Source organism: Arvicanthis niloticus, chromosome 13, assembly GCF_011762505.2.
Source record: "Arvicanthis niloticus isolate mArvNil1 chromosome 13, mArvNil1.pat.X, whole genome shotgun sequence".
Taxonomy (NCBI): domain Eukaryota; kingdom Metazoa; phylum Chordata; class Mammalia; order Rodentia; family Muridae; genus Arvicanthis; species Arvicanthis niloticus.
This window is the reverse complement of record NC_047670.1, coordinates 61,037,588-61,058,292: the sequence shown is the minus strand read 5'-3', so window position 1 is coordinate 61,058,292 and position 20,705 is coordinate 61,037,588. Positions and strand designations below refer to the sequence as shown.

Sequence of the window (20,705 nt, the reverse complement as noted above, 5' to 3'; positions counted from 1 at the left end):
ACCTAAGCACACTACTTTTTCAATATTTTAAGGACTTACCACCTTTCTGACGATGCCACCTTCTTTTCTCTATATTGCACAGGATTTTCACCTCTAGGTTTTTGAACACATGTGAGCACTGGACGTCTTCGTCTCTGCACCTCCACCTCCCCTTTCAGCAGTTAGCCATCTATGAATGGCATCTATTACATCTGACCTGAAAACACTAGAAAGAAGAAGGGATGCTCCTGCAGTGTTCTAAAATGCAATGTGACACTGCCTGCTGGAGGGTGGATGCTGACTGCCCCCAATCATCCATGGGTTAAAGAGGAAGCTACTAGTAAGTAGTGGAACCTTTCAGAGGCAAGGCACCATGGAAGGACCATAGGTCATTGAGGGAATGCTTCTGATAGGGTCATGAAACCCCAGCCCATCACTTACAAAGTCATGGATCCTGCCATGCCACATATGCATGTGCCTCAATCATGTGCTGCCTCACCGCAAGCACACAGCAGCACAGCCTGGTAATCTTGACCTTCAGCCTGCACAACTATAAACCTAAACAGACCTTTTCTTATTGCAAGTTAATGAATGAACCCAGTGTTTGGACCAGTGAAGGAAACTAAAGAGCACAGAGCCCTTCCTGTGGAGTAACTGGGTGAGGAGACACCTCCCTATATATCCCTGAGATTTTTGTGTACTCACTAAAGACAGCATCCCCTAAGGCTGCAGAGTCAGAATCTGCCCCTACAATCAGTGTGCAATCTATAATCTGCCAGCTAAAGTGTGTCCACTAGTACAATAGAGGCATGACTGCTACAGGGGTAATCAATCACTTTCTGATTAGATTTGAAGCCCACTCCATTTGAAGAATCAGTCCCTGGTACTGTACACCTGATCAAAAGCCTATGGCTGGAAATATCATAGGACTCGGGGAGAACCGACTATTATTGTGTTGCTAAATGGATGTGTTGTCAAACTGCCTTCTAAACAGTTATGTTTCTATCCATAGATCTAGGTACCCTAACCTTGGTCAAGGAAGCTTCTGTTTGCAGTGGGAAGTATTCAATTCAGAGAACCATGACTGGTCAATGTCAAACAACATCACAGAGAGGAAACAACAACAACAACAACAACAAAACCCAAAAAACTAGAAGACAGGCAAACTTGGAGAGGAGCTGTAAGATGCTGCCTTCTGGGCATAGCACAGCTATCGAACCCACAAATTCACAGCAGCAGTGCCTGCTTGCATATGAATTCCAACTTTAGGTCAGAGATGAAAGAAGAACTTCAGGGGGCCCACACACTTTGCATCCTGTTTGGAGGAGAGTCTCATAAAGCCCTATGCATCCTGGAAGAACTACAGGCAACTGTTGTTTGCTGAGAGTGGAAGTCATTCTTTGAGTGGTCCAGCTACTGCTACACTGCCCTTGCTCAAGCAGATAACCCCCAATTCAAGCTCACACAGGCAACCCTTATTAAATGCAGTAGCATGTGCACACATGACCACACATGCACGAACACACATGCGCACATACACATTCAAACATGCACATACAGGAAAGCAGGAAAGGGAATAAGAGGAAGGGATTTGGTGGCAGGAGAAGAGAATAAGGATAATTGGGGGGACTTGGATCAAAGAACATTTTATATGTGTATATATAAAGTTGTGAAAAATAAAATTTTAAAAGAAAATACCCCACTTTTATAGACTTCAAAACCAGCCAGAGTCTGGAAAGTAGACTGTGTAGAGAGAGCAGTTTGTTCACTTAAGGAAATTTTGCTAGTTTGCTTTTTGAGTTAGTGATTTTATTTTCACTTTGTTGAAACAGAAAATTAAAATAACACAGGAGAGAAAGACAATGGCTGCCACCAAACACAGTTTACCAATACCATCCCCCACCCCTTCCAAAATAACAGATCAAGCAAGATCAAGCAAGCTTCTATGTGCTCAGTACCTCCTGGAAGCAGAGGAAGCAGGATTCAAAAGAACTGCTGGTACCAACAGAAAGCCCAGCAGGCAGCACCTCTCTCAGACTCCTCCCAGGCGCAGCCACCTCAAAGCTTCATAGAGGATAGTGCTGCCAAGAGGAGCGAAGGGCTCCCTCTGAACTAGGCGTGCGGATGCTCCTGGTGCAACACGGATCCTAGACCTGAGACAAGAAGACAGCACCAACCCCACAGACGTGTCACAAGTCAGCCTGAGTCCTACACAACAAACGTCCATGCCAGGAATCAGGCCCTCTCCATGTGCTCCCCTTGCCTGTGGCCCAATGAGGTGGATGAAGCTTAAATTCTGAGGCCCTCATACCAGGGGCTCATGCACCCTAGCAGCCTCAGGAAGTTGCAAGAGCTTATGGTGCCCCACGTGCTCAATGAGGAAGAGGGTGCTGGGACCCAAGCTTTTAAGCATGCAGGCTTCAGAGTAATTAAGCACTTAGCACAGCATCCACCAAAGTGAGCTCGTTAATAACAGCAGTTAAGCCTCGATCCGCAAAGCACTTACACCTTCAATAATCTCACAAATGGCTTCGTGCATGAGCCAGAAACGAAGCATCATAACACCAGGGTAAGAATTCCATAACAATCCATCAGTGTGCCGGCAGACATCTGTCTTCTCAGGTTGTCAGTTGAAACACAAAGTGACAAATCAGAACACAGTGAAAGGACCTCATAACTCAAGGGAATGCCTGTGACCCAACACAAACAAAGCACACAAGGGAAGCAGCAAGCAAGACCACACCCCAGGAGACACTGTTGGCAGCTCCTGCCTGGGTAGTCACTACAGACTCCAAGTCAGACCGGGCAGGAAACTCTGGAAGCACAGGTCAAGGTCAAGTCCAAAGCCAGACATCTTCCTAAGAAGGACCACAGCCTTCGCATGCTTCCTTTCCAAAAACATCTATCAGAGGCTGTCGCAATGCAACCAAGACAGAGGCTACATTGCTATAAAGCTGCCCAAACGGGCCACCCTTCCACTACCTGTTAACCCAGAACTAGAGCACTCCCGTGGGTACAGTCACTCATGTAACACTTCCAAGAGACTGTCAATCACATGCTGACTTCTGCTTCACTGCCACACATCCACCAGACAACTGCCGTCACCAGGTTCCAACCCACTGCTGTTTTGTGGCGTGTGTGTTCTCTCTCTCTCTCTCTCTCTCTCTCTCTCTCTCTCTCTCTCTCTCTCTCACACACACACACACACACACACACACACACGCACTAACACACACATGCACACATGCACACAAGCATGCGTGTCTCTTTGCATTTCCTTCTAGGGCAGGCAAAGAGGCCCTTTACCTTATCTGAGGCAAACAGGCAAATGTGAATGCTAGTGAGAACACAAACGGCTGCTGGTCTCCAAACCCTCTGAGACACTGAGCATCTGAGCCCTGGGCCATGCAGCCTTGAAGGATACTATCATGTCTGTAAGCGCACACACAGATGAGCTCTCTCCAGTCAATCATGGTAGATCACACCAAAGACAAGGGGAAATGGAAATCCCACAAATGGCTGATGAAAATATGTAGTCAGTCATCTTTATGGTAAACCACCCAGTAAATGCTGTCAAGATGTAAAAATGGCTGCAGACATTGATTCAGTAGCACCTCTTCCAAGAATGAGTCAGTCATTCTTGGTGCCTCTGATACTACAATTAAAAAAAAAAAAATACAAATGCAACTGAGAATATATTTATTCTAATACTTCGGTGTATTATCCACAACAGAAAAAGAAGCTACACATGTGTCTGTCACCAGGAAACTACCAAACTGTGATCTCTCTTCACAAATAAGGAGCTCCATTTTCTTTTTGAGATACAATTCACAAATTCACATACCACTCAATTAGGTCATTTAAAGGTATTCTTAGTATACACACTAAATAAAGCAGTCACAATCACCGTCTAATGTAGCATTTTACACCTCAAAAGGACATCTTGTACTCATTCCCAGGCAATCCCCACACCCACATCCTGGGTCTCCACATCTGTTCTATCTCAGGCATTTCTGTTGCTGCAACCAAATGCCTGGCATGAAGCAACTTAGGAGGTTTACCATGGCTCAGGCTGAGAGTGCAGACCAGCACAGCACAGAAGACAAGGTGGCAGGAGAGTCACACTGTATCAGCAGTTAGAAAGCATAAGACAAACAAGGGGTGGATTGAGACTACAAAATCTCAAGGCCTACTACCATTGGCCCACCTTAGAAAGGCTCCACCTCATAAATGTTCCACAAGCTTCCAGAACAGTACCAGTAGCTGAGAGCAAGTGTTCAAACACATGAACCTATAGGGACAGTTCACACTGAAACCACAGCCCTTGTCACAATTACCCTTGTCACAGCTACCCTTTCTAAGGTGGATATGAAGAACTGGCTCTCTGGGTCCAATTTGCCTTCCCTAGCGATTAATTTTTACGTGTTTTTATTGGCCATTTGCAAATTGTCTCTGGAGAAATGTCCATGGAAACATTTTGCCGTTTTCTTTGAAACAGGCCGTCTTACTGAGTTAAGAGTTCTCTATAGAAGACTTTTGGCATACTTACTATTTGCATACACTCTCTCAATTTGGCTTGTCACTTTATTCTTGATGGTATTGTTCACAATACAAAGCTATTCATTTGAGAAAGCCCCCTTTTTTTCTTTTTTGTCTTTGCTCCTGGCAAGACATCTGAAAAATCATGGTCTAACCCAGGTCATGATGCCTGACTCCTCTTCTCCATCGTCTTAGAAAACCCCCTTTTTATCTTTTTCTTATTTATTTATTTATTTATTTAGCCAGAGTCTCACTAAATAGCTGTGGCTGGCCTTGAACTCATCTTGAACAAGACCAGGCTGGACTTCAACTCAGAGATCCACCTGCCTCTGGCCCCCAAGTGCTGGGATTAAAGATGTGCATCCTGGCCTCTCATGACCCCTTAGACTTGGGTTTGTGGTCCGCCTGCTGCTGTCCTCTGGGTGGCAGGGCTGAAGGTTTACTCCTTCGAGTGATGATATCCAGCTGCTCTAGGACCATCCTTCTAGTACTCCTTTGTAAAATATTTTTATCACCAAAGGAGTAATTTATATTGGGTTCTGTCAATATTTTTTTCTATACTGAATGACATAATCACTTGGTTTTAGTCTTTGGTCTGTAGATAAAGAGTAATACATTGATTTTCATACACTGAAGCATTCTTGTAGTCATGGAATAAATTCCACTTCTCATAATACAGAATCCTTTCTCGACTTTGCTACGTCGGGCTGCTAGCATTTGTTACAGAATCTCAGTGTGTAGTTTTCTTCTGGCAGAGTCTCCTACCTGGTTCTGCTCATGGGGCAACAATGGCCTCCAGTGGTAAGTTTAAACTGTTCCGCCCTCTTCTGTTTGAAAAACTCTGTGACACAGCCATGTTAATTCTTTACCATACATATTGTCTTGGCATGATGGGACTGTTTTAAATATTACTAATGCAATCTCATATATATGTAAGATATAGGTGTGTGTCATAGCTACAAATGTGTATGAGAGAGAGGGGGTAGGGGGAAGGAAAGAACCCAGTTTCCAGGAAGTGCCTCATGGGACTGTAGGAAAGAGCAAATCTGAAATGTAAAGGTATGTAGGGCAGAACTACTCAGACACACACTTGCGGAATCCCTGCTTCCTGGGCACAGCACCCTTCCCGGCTACAGCCTTCAAGTGCCCAAAAGGAGGAGGCCCACCTACACATTGGAGGTATTCTGTTCTACCCAAAGGCAACTGATTTAAATGTTGCTCACAGAATTCCCATCTGCAGCAACACACACTGGTGTCTAACATCAGCCTGGCTACACTGAATTAGTAAACACAGCTTGGTTACCAGTGTCTTGCATGGAATTCCTCCATTCTGAACTTACTGTGCAGGGTTACTAATAAAATCCCCTTGGTGTTCTGCATCTCTGAAATTACCACAGTGTTGCCTGCTTGAGTGTAACCCTCTCTTCCTTTCACTCTTTCTCAAACCTGCTCAGGTGAGCTAAAGCTGTGGGGGCCTTCTCTGGTCTGCTGTCCAATTCACTTATTTCTGTTCTGTGCTAGCATACCCCTCCCCTCCTCTGTTTGTTCTTCCAGTGCCAGCAATTGTGACAGTGTCTGAGTGGTCTCTGCTGGGGGAGAGCCTGGCTGCACCCTCAGGTCTGTGTCTATTCTGACCTTCCGCATCTCACAGGGGCTTCTTGTGTCCTGAGTTCCAAAATTTCCAATTTTTTCAGACAAGCCACTGATCTCTGCTCTGATGCTACTGTCTAGAAGAACACAGCACACCTGTACTGCACAGGCTCTCTCTCTGTGTCAGTACTTGTCCTGCCTGAAACAAGAGTCTTGCCCTCTAGAAAAGAGCATGGCCTCTGCTGTTGAGAAGTGCATGTTCTTGCTAGTCCAGACCCTCGGTGGTCTTCTGCTGAGTTTTCCCATCCATTATGACAAGCACTATGCCACCGATTTCTAAACATTTCTTTTCAAATGTTGAAAGTACTCTGTTAGTACTTGAATAGTACAGAGACAGGCAGGCCTGAAATACGCTCACACATGCACATAATATGTGCATCGTAGCTGCCATGTACACAAGTGCACTGACAAGGCCTAAGAAAACTCCAAACCTCCCAGTGACAGCCTCTGGCCCATGTGGCCACTGTGTGACTGAATTTGTTTTCCAATCTGTCAGCAGAAGCCCACTGCTCTGGCATTTTGTAAATGTTTGTAAACTCACAGGCACTGGGGTTCACACCTGTCGGTAATACTCTACCCACTCACACCCCGTCTGCACTTCCTCCTAGATGACACGGCCACAGAAGCTGCACTATGCACAGATGTTCCTTATCGTGCCTCTGCAGGCTTGGCAACAAACTGTGGACGGCAGCAGAACCTCCCCACTGAGGAGCACTCCGGGAAGCCTGGCGATAAATTTAGCTACAGTACAGACTCACATCACACATGGGAAAGACTGGTACACTGAGGTAAGACTGAAGGCCAGCGTGAGAGCACACACTTCTGAAACTGATGCTGAATGAGAGGCCTCAGCATCATTCTCTCACCACTGTCCCTCAAAGCCCTTCTTCTGTGGAAATGCACATTGGAGGGGCGACCTTGCGTGAAACCCAGCCAGTGTCTAGTCCTCTGGCTTCCATGTGAGTCCTGTGTAACCAGTGTGGTTACAGCCTGGCAAGTACCACATACTTCAGCCATATTCAGAAACATCCTCTCCAGAAAGCAACGCTAAGAGCAAGCTGTACTTTAAGTTCTGGCTTACAAGGAAACAAAGACATAAATATTCTTAATGCCCATGGGGAAATGCATTGTTTGTTCCAGTCCCCTGCCATGTTTGCTTTCAAGAGTAATTTATGAGAAGATGACATACAGAATCAAATCAACCTGAGATTAAACCTTCTGAGCGAGAATCCACTATGAGACAGTCTTCCTCGCACAGAACAGTCATCGTCATTCCTCCGGAGCAGCCAACCAACATTCAATTACCCTAAGGTATCAGCCCAAAGTGCCTGGTCAAAATTGTTTCTAAATTGAAATAGCAAAGACGCGTGGGGGGAATGCATCTTTGTTTTTTGGAGTTTTGGTTTTTTCCCCTCCTATACTCAAAATAATTATTTAAACTGAAATATATCCTCTGCTGAGAATGTGTAAACCAAGGTGATAGAATAATGCTTCTTAATTTTAAGCCAAATTTAACATTCTTGGACAGAATCTGATAGTGACTGCTTTAAAAGTACAGGATTTACTTAAAAGTTATACCATGAGGGAAGGAGTGCTTTTTAAAAAAATTCAATACCATCAGAATGAGTCCATGAATTATACTACATTATCTCATAGAATGCCACATGCAGGAGGCAGAAATGAGATCGAGGCAGGAAGATGTCTTAATTCAATGGGGAAAGCATATGTTACTATCGGTGCAAGCAAAGCACTGAGCACACAGTACACTGCCAACTACAGTGATACAGGTGTGCAAAAAAATTCAGAGAAAGGGATTCAGCACCAAAATTCCTGTCACCCACAAGTGACGCTGGCTGCCTGTATAACAAGCCTGCTGCCATCTGATAATGTTTACTGTGTCCCAGGAACCTGAGTGACCTCTGTCTGAGCTAGCTAGTGGAGGGAAGTCCAAAAGAGTGTCCCACCGACAGGAAGGTCAGGTATTCCCACTGATTCTTTCCCTCTAATCTGTACTTTCCAAAAGTGGTAACCCTCTTTCTCTTACATGAGTTTAAAAGCCATGGCTCCTAACTGCACAACAGAGAGCCATCTTAGGGATTCAATCCACATGGGTTGCCAAACTCCTTCTGTGTACAGCATGACACCATCTTGCCCAGTCCTAAGTGCAAGGAAAAGGCAGACACTCAGGAGGACGAATGTAAACTGAGGCATAAGCTAAAGGGTTCAGCTGCTTGCTTGCCTCCCATCCTGTGGCCTCCAAGCCTGTAGCCTCTTCCCTCATCTGTAGTGATCTTGAAGATCATGCAGACCCTCTCCTGTCCTTCACACAGCTAATCCACAGCAGTGATTACCCGCTCCTCTCGAAACTAAGATTTGCAGTCCATTCACAGAGCTCTCCTCAGAGCCTGCAGGAGAATCAACTGTGGCAGGTTTGCAAGCCTGGGTCATCCATAGCCTCCACCAACAGCTCAGGGCGCTCTCTGTAAGAACAGTCCATCTCTCTAAAGCTCTCCAATACACTATTATGGTCACCAATCCATCCTTCCTGGGCCCAGAGTTTCTCCTCCACATGAGGCTATTTCTCTGAGTCCTGTAGCTTAAAAAAAAATTAACTTTTATTTAGTATGCATGCATATTCATCTTATCTTTACATGTGTATGTTCATGTGGGGGGAGGGGTGTGTGTGCAAATGGGGGAGGGAGGTCTTGCAAGAGCAGCTCTGTGCCCAGGTCCAGATTGACTTGCAGAGCACAGTTCCTACCTCCTCTGATCATTGTTTCTCCTAGACAATTAACATCACAGTCATGGCCACTCACCCTGTCTGCTAATGACCAGGAAATGCATTAAGAATCACTTGGGTCTTACAACACAAGACGGTGGTAAAGCAGTTAAAACAAACTTATTTACCACATTAATCAAATGGCCCATTTAGCCTGAACCATCAATCCTCTAAGCATGCGGCTGAACTTCGCCATTGACTGAGGGCCACAGACAGAGGTCCTATAGTTCCAGGACCCTTGTTACCTCTCAGATGGTCCTGAGAGGACAGAGATGCTAGGGGTGAACAGTGGCTCTCCTCCATTGCTTAGGAATGACCTGTGATAGAAGCAGCTCACTGACTGGATGTACTGCCATCCTCAATGTGACCTGTCCTTGACTGATCCCATCTCTCCAGATGACCACAAAAGGAAGGATCTGCAGCTGTATTACTGAGGGCAGTAATACAGTAATACACACATGTCCAATCTATAGCCACACAAAAACAAGGCAGCGCCATATAAGAGGTGGTCTCATGAGAACAGACAGTGTCAATTTTAAATCAACGTTCAAACTGAAGAGTGACCCATCCTATGTGCTTAACGTTTTCACACATGAATCAGAAAGTGCACACATTACTAGTCAGACATGTAGTAAACTTTAAACTGCTCAAAGCAGGTGATATCATGTTACGGTTTGCTACTCTAACATACATGAAAGAAAAGGTCACATGAGTGGGCAAGAGGACTCAGTGGGTAAAGAGGCTTGTTGCCAAGCCTGACAAACCAAGTTCAATCCCCAATATCTATATACCAGAAGGAGAGAAATGACTTTCAGAGATTGCCCTCTTGACCTCCACAGGCATGTTGAGGCATGTACCTATGCTATCTACCAACCTACCTACACACACACACACACACACACACACACACACACACACACACTAAAGCTCAAAAAAATGTAAACATGCAGAACTCTGAGTCACAGCACAGTCTACCTCTCACACAGCTAACCGGTCTGCATGTGATCCACCTTCTCATGAAGCAGCACTACTGGTGTCAGGATCAGGAGATGCTGAAAACCAACAGGAGCTCGCCTAGTTCACAGATATACAAAAAACACTGAACTAGTAATACTCTACAAGTACTAGTACATCAACCCAGCCCTGAAAGCCAGTGCGCTGAGACCACTAGAAGAAACCAAACCCAAATAGACTCATTTCTCCCATATATTATTTTAAAACGGGATACTGTCAGCTGTGGGTATATCTGCAGTGAGTGAGTATGGATTTAAAGGTAGGTTTTAAAGCTGGACTCCAGGATAAGACTGCCACTCTCCAGGATTAGTGATGGCTATTGTTGGTTGTCAAACTTGACTACATCTGGAATTAACTAAAACCCAAATAGCTGGACACACCTGTGAAGAATTTTTTCTTAATTAAACCATTTCAAGTGAGAAGATCCACTTCTTTTTTTTTTTTTTTAATTTATTCACTTTACATCCTGCTCACTGCCCCTCCTCCTGATCACCTCCTCCCACAATGCTTTCCCTACCTTCCCTTCTCCTCTGAGAGGGAGGAGCCCCCCCCCAACATACCCCCTACCCTGGCATATCAAGACTCTGCAGGGTTAGGCACATCCTCTCCCACTGAGGCCAGACAAGGCAGCCCAGCTAGCACATATCCCATGGACAGGCAACAGCTTTTGGATAGCCCCCGCTCTAGTTGCTCAGGATCCACATGAAGACTAAGCTGCACATCTGCTACACGTGTGTGGGGAAGCCTAGGTCCACCCCATTTATGCTCTTTGGTTGGTGGCTCAGTCTCTGAGACCCCAAGGGTCCAGGTTAATTGACCCTGTTGGGGAAGCTCCACTTCTAATCCAGATCTTTGAGGTAGGAAGGTCCACCTTTAATCTGGGTCACACCTTCTGCTGGCAGCCTATATGAAGGACATGGAAGAAGGAAGCCTGCTCTTTTTGCCTGCTTGCTCTAATTCTTACTAGCAAGTCCATCCTTCACTGCCCTACTTCTTCAGAATTCCAGCATATACTGAAAACCAGCTGAGACATCTGGTCTCGTGGACTCAACATCTAATGGATTCTTGGACTGGTAGATAGCCATTGTTGGGCTAGCTAGACCACCGCCTGTAAACAATTCTAATAAATGCCCTTGCCTGACTGATAGATAGATAGATAGATAGATAGATAGATAGATAGATAGATAGACAGACAGACAGACAGAATGCATCTCTAGAGAACCCTGACTAGCACCCTGCCATTCCTTAGGACTGCGATGTTGAAAGGCAATTTTCAGCATTGGTGTAAGCAGGCAGTGAGCACAGCAAATCCACGGATGTTCACACTGCATATCCAGGAGGCACAGTGTAGTGCTATGCGCCTACCTGTGTACTCGCAAATGAAGACCACGAAGAACGGAGTGACCAGGTCATTTATTCCCTGAACGTATCCACTGGCAGGGTGTCGGATAGCCCATATAAACAAGATCCTTTCGAAAATCTGAAAGAAAATGGAATTGGCAGTAAAGCAAGAAATAACATGGTAAAAATTTAAAATGCACTCACGTTTTTAATTAAAATATATGCCATCAATATTTCTCACTGTCTCCAACACCAGGGCACAAAACACAGACAGATATCAATTCTAGTTCCTTTGCAGAAGTCCCCCAATCTTAGTTTTATTGACTCACAAGCACCACAGTCTTCTACCAAACCCCGGGTCCAGTTCTCTCCCAGTAGCAGCACCAGCGTCTCTGCTAGTCTCCCTGGAGACAAGTAGGTCACAGGGACACAGAGCAGACCACAGCTTGGCAGACAATGGCTCTTTCCTTAATGACAGATGGGCAAGCAGGGAAGAGGGAGAAGGAAAGGAAGATGGGAAGGCAAGAGGGATGCGGCACATGTGCCTGCATCCATGGCCCCACAAGGGAAATGGATTTCTTAACACCCTAGAATGTTATCTTCATTAGGCAGACACAGGTAGGCATCCTGAGTCATGACTGTGTTGAGTACCCTAGCTTCCTTCTTCCTCAGGACACTCACACTTGGCTGATCCTTCCTCTTCACCATCTTTCAGCCAGCTAGCTCTTCTCCATCTTTGATTTTGAGATTAATCTTATCAAGGTACAGCAGCTGGACACCACCCTACACACCTTGTGTGTGTGTGTGTATATACACACACACACACACACACTGATGGCTTAAAGATCTTCCTTTCATCCATGAGTTTTTCGCCCACGTCTCCCCAAACTCTGGCCCTGCCCTAGAGGCCCCTTCTAACCAGCACCCACATTCTGTACCCTCCTCAGAACTCAGCAGGTTACCATCTCAGCTCCCACAGCGCTGAGAGCCTCTTCTTGCCTCTGGCTTAACTGCTGGTATTTGAGACCAGTTCCAAGCACTTCCTTCTGTGCTGTCTGCTCTCTGCCCACCTTCTTTATGGAAGAGCCAGTCACATCCGACCTTGTGACTCTCTGGTCTCCCTCCTTCCCACTGTCATTCACTGGTGCCTCCTGCTTGGAACTGGGCTCCAAAGCCTGACAAAACCAGGCCTTACTGCTCTGCCCAGATTCGCATAGGCAAGCAGTAGAGTAAAGCAGTGAACGCATGGTCACATGAGTAAAGGTGTTCCAGAACCTCTAGGTACACCAAAGCTGAAGAAGCCAATGGGTGCACACTCTGGGAAGTCAGCCCCTTCCTACATCACCTACCACCCTAAGTATGACTTGGGCTAAGTAAGTATGGGCTTGGTAGTCTAGAATCCTTAAAGTGCACGAACCCCAGGATTTACAAAAGAGAGGCCTAGAGCCCTGACAAGCAAAGCCTCTGATCTAAGGTATGGTGCCTACCATGGGCAAACTCAGATCCCACCCCCACAGCAGTACAGCATCACCCCGTTGCTCAAGTGAATAACAAGCCACCACCACCTGTAGCACAGCAGGCACCAGCTCAATATTTGCTGAGTGAGTGACACGCTCATGCATATAGATTCATATACATTTTTCATCAGTCAACAGTTTCCTAGAGAGAAATGAATATTTAAACAAAGTTCAGAGGCTGGGGTACAGCTTACTAACAGAGCACTTGCCTAGCATGCGTGAGGACCCTGCAAACAATCACTAGCACTACTAAAAAATTGAAATAAAATAAAAACAAGTTCAGAAGCTGGGAACATGGCTCAATTGCAAAGTGCCACCCTGCAAGCACAAGGGTTTCAGTTAGGATCCCAAGAACACACGTGAAAAGCCAGGGGCAGCTATAATCCCTATCATATAATCATATAACCCTGGCGAGCAGGGCAAAGACAGGTAAATCCCTGCAGCTCACTGTCCAGCCTGCCTAGGTGAATCTGAGAGCATCAAGGTTAGTGAGACATGCTGGCTCCAAAACATAAAAGTGGAGGCAATCAAGGAAAGACACTCTGTGCTGACCTGGGACCCATTCACATACACAAATCCACAGTAACACAGACGCACAGACGCACGCACGCACACACGCACGCACTTCAAAATCTGAACCTCATCAGAGGCCCTTAGTATACAGGAGGCTGTCACAGCTACCCAGAAGCAGAGCTCCATCTGCTCACACCCACACAAGGCAAACAAGACATATGCTGTGCCTTGGCCTTGCACACACCATGAAAGGCCTGAGAAGGCTGAAAAGACTTGGGCTAGCTGGGGCTCTTAAGACTTTGGTTCTAAGCACAAGCCTCTATCAGTGAGACTCAAGGTAGACTCAAGACCACCCAATAGTACCAGCACCTTCCTGAGAGGAACAAGGCAAACCAGTAGCACAGAGTGTATGCTGAGGACAGAGAAGCCCAATTTGTGAATGAGAGGCCAATGCTTTCCTGTTCCTTTGCAGAGACACAACAGTGATCCCCTGAAGGAGCCTCAAAGCAGGCCTCTGCCAGCTGCTGGTGACCCAGCACATTATACAGTACCTGAAAATGCAGAAAAATCCAGAAATATTTCAGTTTCCAACAAAAGAAAGCTCACGGTCAGCTCAGCTGTTCACAACTTAATTCCACTGGACCTCTCTCAATGATCTGAAATTTCTACCTTAATTAAGGCTTTGTTTCTAGAACCACACAGACATAGGCTTCCAGAGAATAAGCTAAGACTGACTCCAGTCTATGAGCAGTGACTGGAACTGCAAAACCAGTTCTGACCCCCTAGTCACTTAATATCTATTGAAACATCTTTGTCATATCATCTGAAAACATTCTGGGGAATAGGGGTCATTCTTCATGGGGCCACAGCCCACAACTCCATGAAAAAACCTTGGATTTTTCTAGCAATTTGAGCAGAAGGGCAGAAACAGCATGTTCAGTTGAATAGGACTGTCGGTGGCGGCAGGCTCAGATTAGCAAAAAGCAGATGTGAGGAGAAAATCGCATTGGGCGCAGAATGTTAACTCAAGCTGAAGTGCTGTGGGGAAGCACACATGATCCACCAAAGGGCATAATGTACAGAGGCCTTGGACCATGGATGTGCCTATTGGAAACAGACTGGTCTGAGAGGCTTCAACTATGAACACTCACAGATATTACTAGCCCTTGGAGTTCTGTTCGCCAATCTTGTTTTCCATGTCTGTAGGAGGGGGCTGCATTAAAAGTAGCACAAACTTTGAACTCTTCCCAAAGGCTCATTTCTGAAACTCTGTAATGAAAATAATTGCTACCACATGTTCCCTCAGGTCTGAAGAAACCAAGAGGCCTGGCCGGGGCTCAGTAGGTTAAGTGTCTGCTATGCAGACATGAGGCCCTGCATTCAGAATCCCAGCACCCACCAAAAAGAAGTCAAGCTACGTGGAGAATGACTAGAATTACAGCACTGAGGGAGGGAGGCAAGGAGGGAGGGAGGGAGGGAGGGAGGGAGGGAGGGAGGAAGGGAGGAAGGGAGGAAGGGAGGAAGGGAGAAAGGGAGGTGGGGAGCTCGCAATTATTTATAACTCTAATTCCAAGGGACCTGACATCCTCTTCTAGCCTTGGCAGACTACTGCATGCATGTGGTACAGGCAAACACTCATGCACACAAAATAAAAATAAATCGTTAAAAAATAAAGAGAAAAACTAAGTAAACACAAGAACAAAACATTAATTACCTCCAAACTGAACAACAAATACAACTCAAAAATTGAGAGAGTTCAAGACACCTAACAAGCTGACTTTAACACACAAGGAAAGGCCAAGAAACATAACCAGGAACAGGCAGCCTAGACCTGGCCCACAGGACTCAAGACTACAATAATCAAGGCCAACTCAGAACAAAATATAGATAGACAAACCACGGAAGCCAAGATCAGCCTAAGGAGCCTGGGTACCCTGGAAATCCTGAGAGACAGCAGACAGGTATGGCTGCTGGGGGCCAGGGCCACAACTGGCTCTCTACTCCAGAAGTGGGAACCACTCTAGAAGTGGAGGTGCAGAAGGAGCAAGCCAGGAGAAAAGGAACAATGATGGAGGTCTCACAATATCTGACCTCAAACTACACTATGAAGACACAGTAACAAAACCAGCAAGGTACTGACTAACTAACTACAACAGCAGACACAGACCATGGGAACAGAAGACTCAGAAACAAGCCCACACAGCTGTACCCACCTGACTTTCTTTCTTTTTTTTTTTTTTTTTTTTCCTCCAAGACAGGGTTTCTCTGTGTAGTCCTGGCTGTCCTGGAACTCACTCTGTAGACCAGGCTGGCCTCGAACTCAGAAATCCGCCTGCCTCTGCCTCCCAAGTGCTGGGATTAAAGGCGTGCGCCACCACTGCCCGGCTCCCACCTGACTTTCCATAAAGGTGCCAAAGCATACAGAGAAGGAAAAACAGCCTTTTCCTAAACCACTGGAGAAGAATGACTTAGATCCTATCTCTCACCCAATTAAAAAAAAACAATTCAAAATAGATCATAGACATAAGACATCAAATTTTGAACTTCTAGAGAAAAACATAAGACTAGGGCTTTCAGGGGTCAGGATACCTCAGCAAAAACTGATAAATGGGACTGTATAATGCATCAAAGGAAACAACTCAGCAGAGTGCAGAGACGGCCTGCAGGACAGACAGCAGGAGGTCTTTGCCATCTGACTGGGTGGGAATCTAAAATCTAAAAAACCACAAAGAGCTGAACACCAAAAACTCATCCCGTCAATAAACGGGCAAATGAACTGAACACACAGGTCCCTAAAAAGGAAAGAGATAGGGCCAATAAATACGTCAACAAAAGTTAAGCATCCTTAACCATGAGGGTAATAACAAATCCAAACTTCATTTAAAGTCTATCTCACCTGAGTCAAAATGGCTACCTTTAAAACAACAACTAACGCAGGTGAGAAAGGAGCACTTCATCCCTCAGCTGGTGATATAAACTGGGGTGGCCGCTGTGAAAATCAGTCTAAAGTCCTCAAAGTACCCAAAATAGAACTGTCATATGATCCTGTGACACCACTTCTGGCTAGTTAGCTGGAGAGAATTAAGCACATTTACAACGCTATGCACAACAGCCAAGTAACAGAATCACCCCAGATATCCATTAACAGATGAATGAGTAACGAAAATGTGGTATATGTAGACAATGAAGTTTTACTCAGCTACAAAGGATAAAATGGGTGGAACAGGAGTGCATCATGTTAAGTGAAATAAGCTAGATCACGTCGTGTGTGTGTGTGTGTGTGTGTGTGTGTGTGTGTGTGTGTGAGAGAGAGAGAGAGAGAGAGACAGAGAGAGAGAGAGACAGAGAGAAACAGAGAGAGAGAAACAAAGAGAGAGAGAAACAGAGATGGAGAGAGACAGAGAGAGAAAGAAGACTGGAAGAGAGTATTGGTTAGGGGAATGGAACAAGTAGAAGAACAGAAAAAGGAAAAAATAAGAAGGATAATTAATGGCAGGAAACACAAGCAAAGTATATCACCTACATGTGTAAAATGTTTTAGTGAAATATATTATATCATATCATATTATTAGTTTTTTAAAAGAAAGTAAAACTGGGATTATTAGTGAACAGGTAAGTAGATAATGATGGGGTAAATCCAACTGATGCACTTTATATATGAACAAAAACACCCTAGTGAAACTTCCTACCTAGCAAGCACACTGCTGGCACCATCTGTCAATGTCCATCATCATGACGGGCAGACACACTCAAGGCTGCACTGCCCAAGGGGCACTACACATGAGCACGCAGCTGGCATTGGCCATCAATGCCCACCATCAAGAAGGACAGTCCATACTTGTGCCACTGGCAAAGACATGACAAAGAACTAGAGAGCCACCATTATCACAGAGGTAAAAGTTACTTACATCATACAGAAGAGCTTGTGGTACAAGAAGAGACTTCAAGGACACCAGCACCATTCTCTACCTTGTGCCTGATAGTGAGGTCCTGAGATTAAAACTCTTAGACTTCTTTGACATGACATACATGTTAAGGGCAGCCTTCTGATTTTTGCCTCTGGTTTTGCCACAAAAACAGAGAAAAGAAATGAATGACACCAACAGACACCAGCAAAGTGTGAAGAACTGATTCGGTAGCAAGTAAGATTTTTCTGGACTCTTAAACTGTGGCCCCACTTGTAAATTAGAAGTGGGGAGCATGACACCAAGTGTGGTGGTCTGAAAGAGAATGGTCCCACAGGCTCATACATTTGAATGCTTGGTTCCCAGTTGGTGGGCCATTTGGGAAGGATGAGGATGTGGGGCTTTGCTGAAGGAGGTGTGTCACTAGGGGTAGTCTCACACAGGCCCACACCAGGCCCAGTCTCACCCCCTCTCTCTGCTTATAACTTTCAGATCAGACGTGAGCTTTCTGCTCCTGCTCCAGCGCCATGCCTGCCTGCCAGCTGTCATGATCCTTGTCATAATGATCATGGATTCACCCTCTGAAACTGTAAGGCAACCTGATTAAATGTTCTTCAATAAACTACCTTGGTCATGGTGTCTCCTCACAGCAATAGAACTATAACTAAGACATCAAGTAAAGTGACAAGGGTAAAACAGATGTGGGAGACACTGGCCCCAGTATTGAGAGGCTGTAGAGATGCCCAGTTCATTGCTCTAAATGCAGCATGCCCACATGGGGGAAGAAAACCCAATGAGAAACATCAGGGTGCAATGAAAAGAGGAACCAGCGTCTCCCTGGCAGGGGCCTGAAGACCCTGGTGAGGTTAGGAATCATCCAATGAGGTTCTTGCCTTACAGAACTTCGGGTGGGGAGACTGTAGCACAGTCACAGCAAAAGGGGGGACTGCTGCCAGGTCCCCAAAGCACCTTCAGCCACCTGGTAAGCACAGGTGTACCAGCAGTTTAGGAGGCCTGTCAACAGGGCAGGAGAACAGCACTATGGAAGCAGGGACCAGCACATGACACCATCCCTACCCCCACCCCAACCATACCTAGGCACACGGGGACCAGATCTGGCTCTGGGGAGGCTGCCACCTCTACTTGTGAAACCTAAAAGCCTGACAGAAGAGGCTGATGCTCCATAGGTACCTTCATTGCAAGAACATCCCTTCTTTTCCAGTCACAGGTGGCTCCTATAGCCACTCGCAGTTTCCGGTCAAAAATTCAGTTTCAAAACCTGTGTGGTTCACTACCCTATGTCTGTTCATATGTAACAAGACATCACACCCTGGCAGCAACCTTACTTCTGAACCTGAGACTGCTCTAAAAAAGCAGAAGGCAGACAACAAGACAGGTACGAAGGAAAGGCCACTGGGCAGATGTTGAACTTGGCAGCATCTTCACCAAACACACAAGACTAGCCGCAAACAGCTAAATGTCACAGGTTATGTTAAGATGGAGTTCATCAACAAAACGGGTGGGGACTAAAAAGTGAAAGTGATTTTTCTTTCACATAACAATACTGGAGGGGAAAAAAAAGGCTGATTTCAGGAAACACCACAGAGCCTCCCCAAGCTGTCACATGAGCTTCTACACTCAGGACCCAGGCTCACCTTCCCAGCTTCCATCCAGTGGAGTAACTCCAGGTCACCAAGCTAAGTGACCAGGATACAAGTAGTACCACACTGCCAACTTCCAGGACGTCAGAGCGATATGCCTGCTCTTTCCTACCTGTGTCTTATTATAACTCCCTCTAGTGGAAAGCAAATGTGAACAAGAGAACCAGGCAGCTGCTTGCACTCTGAGGTTAAAGCCAAGCACACAGTGGCAACCAACTGTCAGACAAACAACTAGCTCCGGACAGTCGTCAACTTCTATCTCATGAAGTTACCATGGCAATAGATTTGTGGATAGACACATCCCAACTTCTAAGCTGCCAGAAATCTAATTGGCTCCTGCATACTGGCCAACACCATCCCATGCTTTTCCTCAAGGACCTGCTCCTCATTTCATATCCCTAAATACACATTCATGCTCAAGTGATCCATGGTCACACTTGGCCAGCCTGGATAGTCTTCCCCACAGAGGTCTTCCTGTCCTAAAGACTGCCCAGCCCCTGTTCCACCCTGCCAACTGCTAAATATACACACCTCTTACCTCTGGAGGAGTCCCAGGGCTGAGCAAAACCCACTGCCAGGAAGATAGTCCTAAGTAAAAGGGCTAAGGCCTGATCACAAGGCAATGGTAGTGACTTTGGACCATAACTGTGGCCAAAGGCCACAAGGCCAGCTCTATGAGCAGCGTACACACACACACACACACACACACACACACACCAAGGTCTATTTTCCATGTTAAAAGAAAAACTTAAGTAAAGAAGAGGTCATAATGCATTACCCTTGTTTCCGGCCACTGTAAGCACACCACTGAGAAGGGCAATCAAAGACAAGTGCCTCAGAGCGGGCGCTCCTATGGAAACTCATTCTCCCCTTTTGTGCTCCACAATCTATGAGCACTTTTACTTCAGCAATGTCAGGATTTTTAGCAGCTTTACTGCGCAGGCAAGAGATGTCCACGTTTCAAAATGCATTTACTGGGGGAAAATAAAGATGAAAAACAAAGTATTTCAGATAGTAAGTCTACTTTAAAGAGATACCACTTACTTTAGTGACAAAAATATAAGGTTAAGAATAAATCTAATAAAACATACATAAGGCCTTTCATAAAGGTTTGCCTCCGTCTAGTGGCCCAGGTCAGTGGTCTCAGCTACCTGGTGGGATGAGGCAAGAACCTCAGGGTATGTGCAAGCTACAGTAAGTTCAAGGCTACCCTGGGCAACTCTGAAAGACCTGATCTCAAAATAACACGTAAAAATAGGACGGGAGACGGAGCTCAGTGGACGAGGGCCTGCTGAGCAGATCTAAAGACTCCAAGCAATCCCATTCACAAATCAAACAGACTTTAAAAACCCCGGCTACATGATTCAGAAAATGACTTGAATTATTAAGACTAAGAGAATCCAGGCAACTAGGAAGAGGAGGGAGGTGGCACTGACGTCCCTATGGATGCCTAGGAAGGTGGTGTGCGTAGACAGATCCAACACTGAGCTTATAAGCCCAAGTCCCTGCACAGCTCCCACTGTGACTGACTGTCCATAGGTGCTGCTATCAGCTACATATTAAACACAGAATGCAGAAAGAAAACTTCCAGATGAGGAGATGGGAGAACATTTATGAGACAGATGTTGTGGGAAAAGAGTTCTTAAAGGAAGTGTCCCATGATAACCTACAAGGGCATCACATTCAACTCAGCAGAGCTAAGCCTGTCCCATCAAATACCCGGCAAAGAATTAGAACCCCAGATGTATAAACATCACAAACTTATTTTTCTTTAATGGTAAAAACAAGAAAGAAGGTAACAAGAAAG

The 20,705-nt window shown here is 45.6% G+C and overlaps 1 protein-coding gene across 2 annotated transcripts in view; it reads right to left on the bottom strand.

The window, feature by feature from the left end:
* Tbc1d22a (TBC1 domain family member 22A) overlaps positions 1-20,705 on the bottom strand; it is a 286,436-nt gene that overhangs the window by 170,906 nt on the left and 94,825 nt on the right. For both annotated transcript variants that reach the window (XM_034517002.2, XM_076911843.1), the window contains exon 8: positions 11,327-11,441. In XM_034517002.2, the coding sequence (XP_034372893.1) occupies positions 11,327-11,441 (115 nt within the window). The remainder of the gene's footprint in view (positions 1-11,326; positions 11,442-20,705) is intronic.